Here is a 16,740-nt window from a genome sequence, read left to right on the forward strand (position 1 = left end):
AATCACCAAACCCAGTCCCAGACACAAATATACTGGCTTCAACAAGGATGTGTGCCCCTAGGATACTACATAAGATCTTGGTATAATGGGAAAGATGTCTGGGTTGTGCCCTTGAAATTATATTCCTTAATTTCCTATGAATAAAAAGTATGTTCCTTCTTTTTAACAGATGTGCCCAATGGATTCCATATTAACTTAAAGAAAACACCAGTGGAAGGAGAAACCCTCGTATTGTCCTGTTTAGCCAACAAACTTCTGTACAAAGACATCACCTGGATATTGCCAAGGACAGTTAACCAAAGCAGAATAAAAAAGCCAGCCACAAAGGAGTACTCCATTGACCTCACCCTCATCATCAAAAATGTCACACTTGAACATTCAGGCACCTACGCTTGCCGAGCAAGGAACATGTATACTGGTGAAGATGTGCGTCAAGAGAAAGACGTTACAGTCAGAGGTGAGCACTGTAACAAAAAGGCTCTTTTCTCACGGATCCGCAAATTTAAGAGCGCAAGGAATGATTGTACAACACAACACAATATAAACCACTAAAGGACTCACTAAAATGTGACAGTTCTCTCATATAATCTTGATTGATTACTACTGTATACTGTCAAATATGAGAGGTTTGGACAAAGAAGGTGTAGCAATGCAAAAATGAAACCCTCCAAAAGAGGAAAAAAAGTAAACAACAAATCCCCAGACCTGGGCTTCCAATTTGGCTCAGAAAGATGTATTCTGCTTTGACAAAGATGTGGAAGTTGGGATTTGGAAGACTTCCCCACCCCCTGCATTGCCCTTTGTGTGTTATGTTGTATTGTTCTTTGCAGTCTCCCACCAAGTGCTAATGAGAAACTTTGGACCCACCTTCTCTTCGGCTTTGATATTCAACCTCCTCCCAAGTGTCAAAGCTGCATAAACTGAACACTTAAAAAAACACAGAAAAACTTCTGGCTTTTGTCAACATTGGACATTCAATAAGTTAACTTTAAAGTGCAGAATAAGCACAGCTCAGTTTGCGAGAATGACTGGACTATTTTTGTTTAATTTTGATCTGCTCTTTGTGGATTTATAAATATTGCCTGCTGAGCAAGTTCTTATGCTTATTTATTTGAAATCATTTTTCTACACTAAATATATTCATTTTTTTGAAAAAAACAAAAACTTCTCAGGGAAGTCTCTGAGGATGCAGAATGAGAAATAAACACATTGCAATAAGGCGCAGCTCTCTTGGATTTTTGTATCATTAGAATATTCAAACCCATCAAAGCTGGACCCTCTTTTTTTGAAGAATAAATTGAGGGTCTTTTCCTAATGACCTTTTGTTTGGTTCTCATAAAAATGTGTTGACAGCAATGGGAAGTCTCTTCTCTGTCATTAAGGCAGAGAAGTGTAACTATCTTAATAAATAAATAATAAAAAAGTCACTGCATTTTCCCTTTATTGCAAAGTTTCAGTCATCCTAGAAAAATGTTTAATACATTTAAATATAAAAAACAAGGCTATTTGTGTGAAATTATGTGCACATGTAAGTGTATATATACACATACTGTATATGCACCATTTGTTTTCATATGAAAATGAAAACAGGTTTGAACAGGGAATTTTAAAGCGACTAAACTACTGATGGAGAAGTAATTTATCATTACTTTCAAGCGTTTCTTGTCATTCTCTTTTGTGATTTTATTTCAAGGTGTTTCTGTGTATTATAAATTCTGTATAAGAAAGACGTTACTATTTTTAATAGATCTGATAACTTTATTTTTTTACAATGTGTATGTTTATTATATTTTGGAGGAGTGTTCATTTATGATTAATTATGATATAGAAAGTTTAGCCAAGCATGTGAGGATCACAATAGCAAGAGCAAAAATGGGAACAAAAGTGGCTTTGCTATTAAAACAGAGGGTGACAACATGACAATTTCTTGTGCCTGAGAACTCTCCCACCCATTTCCTTCTCTAAGGTAGCAGAACCGTGTCCCCCAGCCAAACTTGTCGTTCACGTGGGAATTGCTTTTGTCAAGTGTGAAAGAGTAAACAATAGCATTTCCCCATCATGCCAGTTTTATGGAGACTAAAATGCTTTGAAAACAATTAGCTACCTGGAAGTTGTCAGGGTAAAGAAAAGAATGACTGTTCTTGAAATTTCACCTATAGTTTGTTTTCTATACAGTAGATTTTTTTTAAAAAAGTTTTTTTAAAAAAAATTGTATATATATTATTACCATGATGGCTTCCCAAAACAATTCATGTTCTTTTTTTGGCTATTTATCATATGGTTACAAAGCCAATCCAATTATTGGTAATTTCATTCCAGTGACAGCAAAGCTTACTTTGTTATATATCCTGGAGGGCAACAGGAAAAAGACTCCTCTCTATAGAGTTTATACATGAAAAATAGTATTTTGTGGGAAGATGTGAACAGCAGTAACATCCCTTGATTGAATTACCAGTTCCTGGAAAACTAAACTTATATGGTTTTATTTTTTTGTTTGTTATACAAAAGAGTTACAGTTTGTAAAATTCAGTCAACCAAGTGCTGATTCTGGACTTGATCCATAAGATAAACTGGGGGAAAAAACAAATGCACAAGCTGTGGAGATTAGAACACCATACCTATGGTATTAATTAAATGACCCCTTCATAGCAGATCTAGGAGAAGGAGTGTCTATTGGCCAGTTCATCACTTGGAGTTGGCCAAATGTTCAATTAGTCATGAACTGCAATTCTATATTGCTGCCATGTTGGAATGTATGAAAGAAGCACAGCAAGAGGGATGTCTGAAGGAACTGTTATGTAAAGCAAAGGTCTTATTTGGATAAGGCTCTTTTCCATTGTGACTCACGCATAGATCTCACTGCCAATGTTACTGCACATGTTCTGGAAAGGGATTAATTTTGTTTTCTACTGGATGATTTTTCATTCCAGTATATGACATGGAGAATAATAATTGCAACTTAAGTTTGTATTTCTTTTGTTTTAAACTGTTTATTAAAGTTCAGGTGTGTGTTTTACTGACAAAATTGGTAATTGAATGGATAATATAAGTTTCCTTATAAAGCGATACAAGTGTTAAATTAAAAACGCTATGCAACAAAGACAATCTAGAGATATTTAACATTTATTTGGTCACATTTATGCGGGGTTCTTTTCTGTCTCAGGGTTAATTTTCTTCTCTGTTTTGCTAATGAAGGCCTAGGATTAACAATAGTTCTGTAGTAGAGGTATTTCCTACCATTTTTTTGTAGTTCCCCTCATGTTTCTGGTAGTCAGATAGGTTACAATCTGTAACAAATGTTTGTTCTACTTGAGAATTATGCAGAAGTTCACTGTTGGTTGCTTGCTGAACTGGACAAACATTTGTTCCAGCGGAAATCAGAGCTATCTAGCCATGTCAGATGAAAAAGAATTAAGCCATTTAGAAGGGCTTGGGGAAAGTCCCTGCCTCATGAGTTTGTGAAACACAGTTATAGAAACAAGGAAATCAATAATTTCTTGCTTTAACCAAGTATTTCACAAATCAGCTACTTATGGTGATGACTTTTGTCTGAAAAGTGGTGCAACTAAGATTTTAAAGATAGAAAGTGTTTCTTAATATGAAATAAATGTGTATGGCTATAAACAAATTAAAATTAATCAGAAATAATATAGAGATTGTGTGACCTCTGTTTTTCCCCAGTGAGTTCCTTGCTTGTCTCAAATGACTTGGTTGTCATATCCTCTGTAGTAATCATACTGAACACAAAATTCCAACAAATGGTAATATTCATCACCAACTTCTGGAAGAAGATGTAGTTTTAAATATCATGCCTTCATAGGTAGCTAATTTGGAAGAAAAGACAACTAAATAAAGGTCCCACATTTACTGCGGATTGTAAGTCATTGTAAAGAAGAAAATACAAGGGTTCTTCATGCTAAGTTGCCAAGATGTATTCTGTAGATGCATTTTATAGTGGTTGCTTTGAAAACAAGCTGCTGATTATGACAAACCAAGTAGTGATATCCTAGTCAGATACAACAGAGGTGATGCAAGGTTCAATAGAGATTCCTCTAAGTACCTGGGATGATTTAGATTTTTTTCATTTGCTTTTAAGAGGCAATATATAAAACAACCCAAGGAAATTTACAAAAAAATTCTTTTCTCAATTAATTGGGTTGCCGTAGTTGATGACAGACAGACCCATCTGTTCTTTGTAAGGGTCTGGTTGTCCTGCGAAGAAAGAACATAGCCAGCATAACAGCAAATTGTTGGTTTTGATCCCACCACATTTGAAGACATTACTGCCAATCTGATAAGCATTTTATCCTACAAATAAGTATTTCTTATTGTCACAGTGAACACTCTTTCTGGAAGCTTTCTAGAAGGAGCATCTGAAGAGTGGAATAAATGCAGCCAAGCTGAACATTTCAAAAATATATGCAGCTTTTTCATTCCTGAGGAGTGTGTCAGGAATTCACAGTCACATGAGCAACCTTGACTGACCCTACCATTACTAATGAATAATAATTATGTGCTGTCGAGTTGATACTAGGATAGGATAACCCTTTCAAGGTTTTCTAGTTGCAGAATACTCAGAAGTGGTTCACCATTTCCTTTTTCTGAGGGCATCCTAGGACTGTGCAGCTTGCCTCAGACTACATATGCTGTCTCTTCTTCCAGGTGCCACACAGTGGGAATCGAACTCCCACCTCTGGCTCCACAGCAATCCAGTGACCCTACCATTAGGCAGAGTGAAGAGCTGGCTCAGGGGGTGGATGTCTGTGTCATGAGAAGGCAGCAAATTGTCACATGTTGTTGCTGCTGCCAGGAAGTACTTGTGGCATTTTCTGCTTCTGCTTGTGTCAATAACTGGACTAGGTACTATGGGCTTTGACTTGAGAAGGGCTTGGGATGCTGTTCGCTCTTTCTCAGGAAGCAAAGTCTCTTGGATGCAACAAGAAAGCTTTCTGAGATTATTTAGAGCAGTGAACAGAAAATCTAAGTGAAAACTGATTGTGTCAGAGTGAAACACAATTAAGCACTTCAAAATTGCTTGGGAAAGTAGCAGTCTGTGAATGAAAAGCAAAGTTGAGTGAGGTGAAAGGAACATTTGAAACAGACAATGATGTTGTGTTTTGGGAGTGCTGATTTAAATCGCCCCACATGGTTGTCTGGGGAATATGTGTATTCAAAGTAGCAAACATTATCATGTTTTATCAGAGGTGGAGAGGAAACCTAGGAATCAGTTTGAGTATATATTTGGTTTATATTGTACAGAATTGAGAAACTTGGATGTGTGTTCCAGAACATGCTGGATGACTTTTTATTCAAATCACATTTCATAGAATCATAGAATAATGGTTTTGAAAGGGGCCTACAAGGCCATCAAGTCCAAACCCCTGCTCAGTACAGGAATCCAAATCAAAGTAGACCTGACACATGGTTGTCTAATCTTGAATGCCTCCGGTGTTTGAGCACTCACCTCCTCATGAGATAATTGATCTCGTTGTCATACTATTCTATCAAGAGGTTTTTCCTGATATTCAACCAGAGTCTGGCTTCCTGAAACGTAAGCCTATTATTTTGTGCCATGCACTTTAGTTTGACTGAGAAAATTTAGGCCAGCTGTATGGCTTAGAGGAATTTTAAAAAGTGGTAATCAGAGAAATGTACATGGTACAAAATTTATCAAACAGAATAAACATCATCTACATGTCAGATTAACTTGTTTCTATGTCATGGTTCTTTGGTATTCAGTCACCCAAAGGGCCAAATTCCCAAAGGTCTACTTATATTTATGATTTTTGAAATATTGATTGTTTTTATGCTATTTACAAATGTACGCGATAAGTAATAAGTCATAGTGTGTCCGCAATACAAAGGGAGAGCTTAAACATTAGTTTAAATTATGCTAGCATAATTCTTTCCATAACTGCAGCACCTTTTTCCACATAGGGATAAAAATAGACATTACATTACCTTTAAATTTTAAGGAAAGCACCAACAAAATCTTGCTAACTTAGCTACCATGTGATGTGTTCTTTATTATTTTATTACACCTTGATTAGTGACCACAATAGATTATCTAATGTAAAGATCAATTCAGGCTATTCTCTTTTCAAATGCTTGGTGAAAAAAACATGCTCAGGATCAACACACATCCCTTCATTGAGAGTGGTCGCAATGACCAGATAGGAGGGATACAAATAGAATAAATAAAATAAAATAAAATAAAAATCATCTGCTGCGTATCTCTTCTTTTCTTAGGCCAACATGGCAACAGTTCCTTGTATTGAACTGAGAAATCTATTTGGGGGAGCACAGGTCCAGTGATTAAAAATACATAAGCCCCTAATAGCTACAGGAACGTACTAACTGATGTATCAATGTGTTTTGTAGCTCAGGAAGCACCGTACCTGCTTCGGAATCTCACTGATCAAGTCATCAATACCAGTCACTCTGTTAGTCTGGAGTGTCATGTCTATGGTGTGCCCGAACCTCAGATATCCTGGTATAAAAACAACGAACAGATACAGCAAGAACCAGGTGAGTGTTAACACTTGCCTTCATTTCTTTCTCGATAGCATATACTGTGATCCTGACATTGTTCCTGAATCAATATTTCCTATAGCGGAGAATGTGTGCTTGCGCTATGTTTTTGAACTGCAAGTGGACTTACTCAGAATAGCTGTTATGGAAGAAAACACATCACACTGCTACAAGTCCCCACCCTGTGGTACAAAACGCGCCTAAGTAGTGAGGCCACAGACTCTCTGCAACTAGAAAAGTTACAAAAATAGTTGCAACAACCTTATAAAAGGAAAAAGTTGTCTCTTGTTATGTTACAATAATTATGCCTTAATTATTGCAAAAATGAACTAATTGCAAGTAATTTGGTTTTTTTTGGTAACTATTTTCCAAACTCTGTCTTGAAATAGTATTCAAAGTAAGCCATCAGAACAAACTGTTTCACTTTGCAGCTTTTGGTAGTCAACTTTGAATTCCACCTATTACTGAGAGCACTGAATCAGGCTTTGTCACTCCAAATCTCCAAGCTCAAAGGAAAAGAAAAGGACATCTTATTTATTTTTATTTAGAAGGTTTTTTTACCCCACCCTGCAAAGACAGTTTTTCCAGGGTGGCTTGCAGAGAACAAATGTTGAGGTACTTCCTGTTCCACTTCCTTGTTGGCATTCCTCCAATCACTGGAGGAACTGCCATCTGGAAGTGACTTAAATGTACTTCAAGGATGTTTAGACATAGTATATTCTTGGCGTCACACGTCTGAAGAACCTTTCAGTAAAAGGAATTCACCAGCTTCTATAACTCTCATGGTTACCACCCATACCCCACCTCTTAATCAGGACTTTCCTGCTGGAACATGTACATTTTGTACTCTTACACCCTTCCAGATTTCCTAGGCAATTAGATGTTCTTTACAACAGGCCCAAACCCTCCAGATCAGTGGGTTCCAACCTTGGGTCCTCAGATGTTCTTGGACCATGACTCTCAGAATTCCTGGCCAGCACTATTAGTGGTGAAGACTTCTGGGGGTTTTTAACCTTGGGACCCAAGGTTGGGAACCACTGCTCCATACGTTTTGCTCCTTGGCTTTCAAAAGTCTCAGCTTGGCCTGGCCAATGGTAAGGTATTAAGGGAGTAGTCAGCTGGAAACACTGGAGGCTTGAAAAGTTTCTACCCCAAGGTCAGCTTGCTTGTGAAGTCAGAGTGCTGGTCTTGCACTATTGATGTCATATTTGTTTATTTACCATATAACTTGACACTGGGTTGTTCAAAAGAGACAATGAAGCCTAACTGCAGAACTTCCAAGTGTCTGTCTCCACTGCTGACTATACTCCCGTTCCAAGTAGTGTTTACCTTTAGCCACCAAAGTGAATAAGCATGGGATAAGTAGTAGGCACCATCCATCAGAAACCATCAAGCATGTACCTTCCACTCATTACAGTCAATTAAATAAACATTTTTCATAATTCAATATAAGAGACAGTAGAAAAGCTAATATTTGCAACTTACTTCCCTTGCAGGTTGTACCACACTGTTTTTGATGCCTCTGGATTTCAAACTCCCTTTAGAAGGGATTCTCTTTTGAGAAGCAGACCTTCAAGTTTATTCACTGTTCCACTTCATTTGAAATATTTCTCATTTCTTAGGTATAATATTGGGGCCAGGGAGCCAGAGTTTGTTGATTGAAAGAGTACAAGAGGATGATGCAGGCCACTACCAATGTGTAGCTTCTAACCTGAAAGGGACAGTGGAGTCTTCAGCCTATGTCACTATACAAGGTAAAATGCTGAACACTAAACAGACCAGTACCAAGGGATAGCATTTTTGTTAAAATTTTCTCTTTGACCTGTTTATTTACTTTCCATAAAAAAAAAGAGAGAGGATATTTTGCTTTTCTTAAAGATACAAATCAATGGCTTGTTGGTGGTGTAAAACAAAGTCTTAACAAGGAAACACATTTTTGTTCAATTTTTGCCTTTGACTTGCTCATAAGTTTCAGTTTCAGATCTGGACCTTCCTACAGAAACAGGTAAGTGGCTTGCTGATAATATAAAACAAATCATTAACAAGGGAAATGCACCAGGTCACGAAGAGTGCCAAAGGGAAAGGCTAGATCAGAATGTGTTTATACCATCCTGAAAATAAATATTGCTAAAACCCAAGAAACATAGGGTCATGGTGGAAGAATGGTATATCTTTAGCTTCATCAGACACATTGCTTTTCCTTCATTTCCTGTTCCAGGCTTCTAGAGGCCAGGATGAGATATATTTGTCATATCTGTGTCTTTGGTTTCAATACAAAGGGAACTGTGAGATGTAACAAAGTTTGTTTGATAATTGTGATTACATTTGAAAGTTCCTTGCTGTCTTCTTTGTGAATTTTCGTAGACACCCCTTTAAAAACAACAGCCTACTGAACTCTCAGCTTCGCGATATCCCATGACACAAAATCTTGCGTTCTGTGTACAGTGGCCTGTTCCCTATTGAGCTTCCATGAATTGGAAAGTCCCACCAGTGAAGGAACATGGTATAATGCTGTTTGTGTAAGCACCATGGAGAAGACTTGTCTTCCACCTACACAATATGCTTGCGAAAGTGGTACAATCCCATATTACTGCACTGGTGGGACTTTTCTCTTTGGCAAAGCTCAGTAGGATACTGGCTGGTGAAAGGTGCTTCCCCCACCTCCTCCCTCTTTCTCAATAGTTTTGAGCTACCCTGTTTCCCCGGAAATAAGACAGGGTGTTACATTAAATTTTGCTCCAAAAATGCATTAGGGCTTTTTTTCAGGGATGTTTTATTTTTTTTTCATGTACAACAATCTACATTTATTCAAAGACAGTCATGTAATCATCTTCTGTTCGCTGCACAATTTTGGACGGCGGGGTTTCACTTAACTAGGGCTTTTTTGGGGGTAGGGCTTATATTACGAGCATCCTGAAAAATCATACTAGGGCTTAGTTTCAGGTTAGATCTTATTTTTGGAGAAACAGAGTATAACATTGAGCAACACTGATTATTAACCCTCTTGAACTAACAACCCACTATCATCATACCTTCTACATAGCAGTTTACAGAATACCTCTAACCAAGGGGCACTTGTCCAAATACGAATGGATTAATACATTTATGGATTGAGTATACAAAGTTATATGCCACATTTCTTTAAATCTGCTTAAATAGCAAATATAATAAACTGTGTGAAATCTTCACAATGCGGGGAAATCTGGTTTTGCCTAAAGGGAATCTCAAATATGAGAAACTTTAATTTCTATCCTTATGTGTTTTTTTTTTTTTATCTCAGTCTTTTCTGGATCTGGGTAGCAGAACTATCAGCTTTGCCTGTTCTTCTGCTTATGCTACAGTACGCGTGTACAGTATGTGTGTACATAAGGGCTTTCTGACTTCAGTCTCAAATCAGAGCTCTTATGGAAAAGAAACAAAACCCAGTGCTGCTATCTTAGAACATTTCAATGTTGCGGACAGTTGGTAAAATGTAAAATAATGTATGGAGTTGAGCCAGATTTTATAAAAATATTCTGTGAAATTTATTTTATCTATGTGACTGTAAAGCCAGTGCACACACTTCCGTGTAGCATTGGTGAGATTAGAACAGTGGATGTGCAACAGATGTAGGGAGGAAACAGTTTGTGATTCAAGCAGGAAGGAAGCCGTCTGCTCCTTTTATTTCCTTTAAAAATATTTAGTCTATACAGATATAACTAGGAATTATTTTGTATTAACAGAATGGATGGAGAGCAGGTAATTTCTTCAATCAGTAAGTGCCTTGGTCTAGCAATCATTTTTGGATCAAGGACTAGAAGATGTGGAAGTGCTGTTCCATATTCTAATTTATTTTATGAATGAATGAGTCATTTCCATGTTACATATCACTAGGAAATGGACTGCAAATAAAGCTGTCAGTGTTATAGTGCCTCCATTCAATACTGTGTTGTGATTATACTTGGAATACGTGCTTCTGAAGATGTAAATTATGATCCATGAAAACTCACACTGAAACTAATCTAATTTTAAAGACATTGCAACAATTCTGTTTATTAATTTGTTTATCTACGCTGAAGCAGACTAACATGACTCTAACAAAACTTTGAACATTCTTTTGAATACTGTATATAGCCACTGGCAATGGTGCGGCTAAAAATATTGTAAATAAATAAATATAGTAGCTAAGTAATAATACTTGAAACATTGTGTACAATTTTCATTTTTGAATCTTAAAAATAGTATCATAGAACTGGGAAATGTGCAGGAAAGGTTAACCATCATGGGCCAACTCTCCAGAAAGAACTATATTGCTTGAAATGTTGAGACCTGCTTCTCTCCAGAAGACATTCCACATGTGTGGAATGAGGAGAGTTGTGATCACAGAGGGAGCATAGGGGTGGGGTGGGGTGGGGGATACAACAGAAGCTGCCCTCTTTCTAATGTTAATTGCTGTCTTTTTTGATTTGTCGTGTTTTAGTGATGTGGTGATCTGGTCCAGCTAGGCTTGAAACATCCAAATGGCAAAGCAAGTCAGATCTCCACAGAGTCAGATGTTAATTAAAATGCATCATATATCTTTCAAAAACTATGTCTCTCACTATTGATTGAAATCAGTTTTGAATAGACATTTCCAAAATCTGTTTCCATTTTGTTAAACTAATCTACAGAAACTAAACCTTTCTCCATTTTCTCTTCTAACTTAAAGGAATGGTGTCCAAGTCTAAATGAATAAATTTGCTCTGTCATTCCCCCAAACATATCATGCCAGTTATTATTAACTCAAACACTGTTTTTGGTTTCTGTCCTAGCAAAACTTTCTCTATGGTCTGAACTGAACAAAATGAAAGAGCTGGGGCTTAGCCCCCTTCAACCTTAATTTCCTCAAAACGTAGGATCTGATGATGATCAATTAATCCTTCAAATACTGTATATGCACTTCACATTTTTTTCTAAATGTTAAAACAAGTTAAGGAAAAACACATTGTGAAATTGTTCCTTATACTATGCAAAAATTACAGGAAGGAGCTGAAGAAAAATCTAACTTTATACCATATAAATAATTACCTATTACCATGTTGTCTATCTTGAATCTACTTTTATGAAACCGGATCAGATCTCTTAGCCTTTAGTCTTTACTTACTATATTCCAATAGTGATACCAATATATACTTTTTTAAAATAGATTTATAACCCACCCATCTAGACCAAAGGTCTACTCTGAAATATATTGAATCTTTTATTTAGGAAAAATACAGAATCTTATACCTGGCACGGTGATTAAATGCAGATAGTTCAGGCACTTATAAATTAAATAATTAAAAATGTGCAGTTAATATATGCCAGGGCTTCACAAATGGCAACTTGCTGGACAGCTAGCATTACTGTTTTGAGGTGGTAGGACACCTACACAACACTTTCCTGCAATTTACTTGCACCATATGAGCTATGAAAAAAAACTGTCAAAATGCAAAACAGATTATTTCTGTTACTGGGTGGAAGCAGTAGCTTACTAGAGAATGTATGACTTGAATTGACTTTAATTTATGCCACAGTATTTTGCAGACAGGCCCTAATCTAATGGCAAGAACCCTCTTGCAAAAGTGAAGTTGGAAGGGGCCTACAAGGCCATCAAGTCCAACTCTCTGCTCAATGCAGGAATACAATCATAGAATATCTGCCGGGTGATTATCTATGTTTTTCTTGTATCCCTCCAATGTTGGAGCACTCACTAACTCCTGAGGTCACTGGTTCCCCTGTCATACTGATCTGACAGTTAGGAAGGTTTTCCTGATATTCAATTGAAATCTGGCTTCCTTTAACTTGAACCCATTGTTCCGTGTCCTGCACTCTGGGATGATTGAGAACAGATCTTGCCCCTCCTCTTTATGAAAGCCTTTCAAGTATTTGAAAAGTGCTATCATATCATCCCTCAGTCTTCTTTTCTCAAGGCTAAACATGCCCAATTCTTTCCGCCTTTCCTCATAAGGCTTGGTTTTCAACTCCTGATCATCCTTGTTGCCATCTTCTGAACTTGTTCCAATTTGTCAGGATCCTTCTTGAAGTGTGGTGTCCAGAACTGGGCACAATACTCAAGGTGAAGCCTAACCAGGTGCTGAATAGAGGGAGACTAACACCTCACGGGATTTGGAAACTATACTTGTTATTTATGCGGCCTAAAATAGCATTTGTCTTTTTTTGTAGTCACATCACACAGTTGGCTCATATTTAGCTTGTGATCTACGACAATTCCATGATCCTTCTCACTCATTGTTTTGCTGAGCCAGTATTCCCCATCTTGTAACTGTGCAATTGGTTTCCTTTTCTGAGGTATAGTACTTTGCAGTTAGCCCTGTTGAATTTCATTCTGTTGCTTTCAGCCCAATGCTCCATCCTATCAAGGTCATTATGAATTTTGTTTCTGTCTTCTAGGTTATTAGCTATTCCACCCAATTTTGTATCATTTGCAAATCTGACAAGCATTCCCTGCACTTCCTCATCCAAGTCATTAATAAAAATATTGAAGAGCACCAGGCCGAGGACTGAGCCTTGGGGTACACCACTTGTTTCCTCCTCCCACTTAGAGAAGAGACCCATTAATCATCACCTTCTGAGTACAATTCTGTAGCCAATTGTGTATCCACCTGACACTTGATCTATCCAGCCCACACCTGGTTAGCTTGCTAATCAGAATATCATGGGGCACTTTGTCAAAAGCTTTGCTGAAGTCAAGATATCTTATGTCTACAGCATTCCCTCTGTCTATCAGGGAGGTTGCCTGATGAAAAAAATGAGATCAAATTAGTTTGGCAGGATTTGTTCTTGACAAATCCGTGTTGGCTTGTAGTTGTTACTGCATTGTTTTTTAGGTGCTTGCACAATGACCGCTTTATGATCTGTTTCAGAATTTTGCCTGGGATTGATGTCAGGCTGACTGGCCTGTAGTTCCCCTGTTCCTCTTTTTTGCCCTTTTTGAAGGTAGGGACAACATTAGCCCTCCTCCAATCCTCTGGCACCTCCCCTGTTTCCCATGATTTCAAGAAAATAATGGATAGCGGTTCTGAGAGTTCTTCAGCCAGTTCTTGTCATTTCTGAGAGCTATATGAATGGCCTTAGGGAGGCGCATGGCCTGCAGTTTCCCCACTCTTGCTCTATTGGTTGGGAGTGACAAAGGACTAGCCTTTATGGGACAAGTAATGAAATATCTCATGTTTCTACTGGGCTCAGTCACATTTCAGAAACCACCAGGGATTGGAGTATATCTAATGGTCCAAGGATCCTCAGCAAACATCTTAATGTTCATACAAGTTCATGTAAGAAGCAGATCTTTTTACTTATATGCTTGCAATATAGATTTCCTTACCTTTTCCACTTTCCTGCTTTATAAATGTATCTTAGAGAGGGCAGCTGCTTAAGTCTTTGGAGTTCTGCTCTCATTCAAAGCCGATACCAGTGGTCTACTTGGAGTAGAATGAGGAGTCTTACTTATTCGTATGACTTAGAATTTCTCTTGGCTGCTCCCTTGTTTGATAGATGCTTCATCATTCTTTTCCTCATTATTATGAAAGGAAAATAGGTTTTTAATTAAATGCCTGGCAAAAGACATTTATTGTTACGTAGATCCTGTGTTAGAGACAAAATGACTGATATTCAGGAATGGAGTTTTAGAAAGACACCCAGTGTATAAACAACTGCTTGTGACCCCCTTTAAAGCAGGCATTACAGAGCCTTGAGTCAGTCAAAGACTCCACAAGGAAGATATTAATAGTTTCTCTTCTATTTGCCAAGAATGATGCTGAGCTGGAGGCCAAACAGCAAGGAGACTGCCTGGGAAATCATGTTTCAAACCCAATCCCCTTTTGCCTTACTGTCTTGTTGGTTGTAGTTCTGTCCTATGCTGAGAAGACATTTAAAGACAGTGTCAGGGGAAGAGGTTTGGCAGAAATCTCTGGAGAAGTCACATGAATGACAAGAACTGAAAATGCATTTTGTTTTGGAAGAGTTTATGAGTATCACAGGAATTTCATGAAAATAATATTTTGAATCCTCATGTTTCAATGTAGAGTACTCAGTGATGCCTAATATAATCCATACTTAGGATGTTTCTATTTTTTGTGCTACTACACCTGCTACAGAATTTACTTCTTAAAGTGATTTATCTCAGCTTTCCTTTTTCAATTCAAGACGTCTCAGAACCTCCTAGGTTCTGAGGACTGCAACTTTTACGCTATACAGATGGGACCCAACCTTTTCTGTTGAAGGCTGCACTTAACAGCACATTGTACTAAACAGGAAGTGGCCAAAATAAAGTGCCTAGTGGAGGATACCAGTGCAGAAAAGTGAAGGGGAGTGTTGCTGTCATGAAACAGAAAACCTAGATTTTTATACTAGTAAGAACACTTAAGTGGGACATGGTGGCACTGTGGGTTAAGCTGCAGAAGCCTCTGAGCTGCAAGGTCGGAAGACCAGCAGTTGTAAGATTGAATCCACACGACGGAGTGAGCCCCCATCACTTTCCCAGCTCCTGCCAACCTAGCAGTTCCAAAGCATGTAAAAACGTGAGTAGAAAAATAGGTACCACCACGGTGGGAAGATAACGGCGTTCCATGTCTAGTCACGCTGGCCACATGACCACAGAAACTGTCTACAGACAAACGCTGGCTCTACGGCTCGGAAACGGGGATAAGCGCCATGCCTTAGAGTCAGACATACAGTAACTAGACTAAATGTCAAGGGAAACCTTTACCTTTACCTTATGAACACTTATGGCAGTGCAATTCCCCCCAGTGTGACATATCTATAACATATCTATGACTCATTTGATCATGAGTCATGATCGGATTGGAAAGACCGTAGGACCTCCTCCCAACATGCAGGTCCTAATAAGATGACTATGAGTTAATGGGCTTTTTTAAAAGAAGGAAAGGAAAAGTCAAGGGGAAAAAAAAAACAGTTGCCCACTCCTGTTTTACCTCCTGTTTTACCTGAGCAGTTTTAGCCTTTGTTATTGATGCCAGGATTATTTTTCTCCAGATCGCTAGAATATTAATAAAATAAATAATTATACATTAGACAGACAGACATTTCACTGAACTTTAATATTACAACTTAATGTGTTTTGACACCCAGTGTATAACGCTTTGCTTTGACTTATTGTGTTATTTTCTTTACACCACTTTCTAAGCCTCCTTTGGTCCCTCCATTAGGAGGAAGGTGGGATATACGTACATGAAATTGCAGGATAGAAATAAATAGGTGTGTAGTAATTACTCAAAATTAAATAAATCTAAGAAGTTGCACTTTAAATACTCACTGTTCTTAACAGAATGCAACATTCATGGCTCATACTGTAAGAATTCCGAGGACGTCGCATATCTTACTGCATCCTCACCTTAGTAGTCATCCTCCAGATATTTTGCACTGCAGCTCTAATTATTCTTGTTCATTGTTCACATTGGAAGGGCCTGATGGAAATTGTAGTCTAAACCAGCTAAACCAGAGTAGACACGTTCTAGGTGGGTGATATAAACCTAATAAATATATAAAATAAATAATTTCTCAACCCTTTTTTTTTGCTATGACCATAAACACACTATTAAAGAAATGTAGACCAAATCAGGATTGTATAAGCTGCATAACAGACCTTATAAGGTGGTGTGTGAAGAATCGTTTCTAGTCCGTGGCCTCCTTTAAACATGCTAGGGCTCCCCAGGGAGCCATATGACCCCCATTGAGAATGGCTGGAAACATATGAAGTACATATGTTTGGGAACGTTTGCCATGCTGGGGAAGCTTCATGGTATTAGTGGGTCCACTTATTTTTCCTCAAGCCTCCTCACTTTACTTTGCAGTACAGGTGAGCCTATGGGTGGCTTTGGAATACAACCCCCAGAGTTCCACAGACAGCATGGCCAACTTCTTCCAGATGTAGTCCAAAAACCCAAATATGCACACCACTATGGCAAGTTTCTCCAAAGCATTAAAGAAAGACAAAGAAAGCAAAAGAAAATTTCACTAGATCTTTGCCTTTTTTTGCTCACTAACATCCTGAGTGATCCCGAGCCATGAGAGAATTTTCGATTCCATTACAAAAGCTTCCCACGCGTATACATTCAATGATAACATACAGAGTTTAAATCTAAAGTACATTGACATAGTACAATAAAATGAATCACATGACATACACAAGGTAAAAAATAGATCTAAAACATACAGGACAGAATATTGCCT

The 16,740-nt window shown here is 37.9% G+C and overlaps 1 protein-coding gene across 1 annotated transcript in view; it reads left to right on the forward strand.

Moving 5' to 3' along the window:
* The window catches only part of FLT1 (fms related receptor tyrosine kinase 1), a 139,421-nt gene that overhangs the window by 74,652 nt on the left and 48,029 nt on the right, over positions 1–16,740 (forward strand). The window contains exons 13-15 of the mRNA XM_072993748.2: positions 170–457; positions 6,382–6,528; positions 8,154–8,285. Of these exons, the coding sequence (XP_072849849.2) occupies positions 170–457; positions 6,382–6,528; positions 8,154–8,285 (567 nt within the window). The remainder of the gene's footprint in view (positions 1–169; positions 458–6,381; positions 6,529–8,153; positions 8,286–16,740) is intronic.

The sequence above is a fragment of the Pogona vitticeps genome, chromosome 3 (assembly GCF_051106095.1).
Source record: "Pogona vitticeps strain Pit_001003342236 chromosome 3, PviZW2.1, whole genome shotgun sequence".
Taxonomy (NCBI): Eukaryota; Metazoa; Chordata; class Lepidosauria; order Squamata; family Agamidae; genus Pogona; species Pogona vitticeps.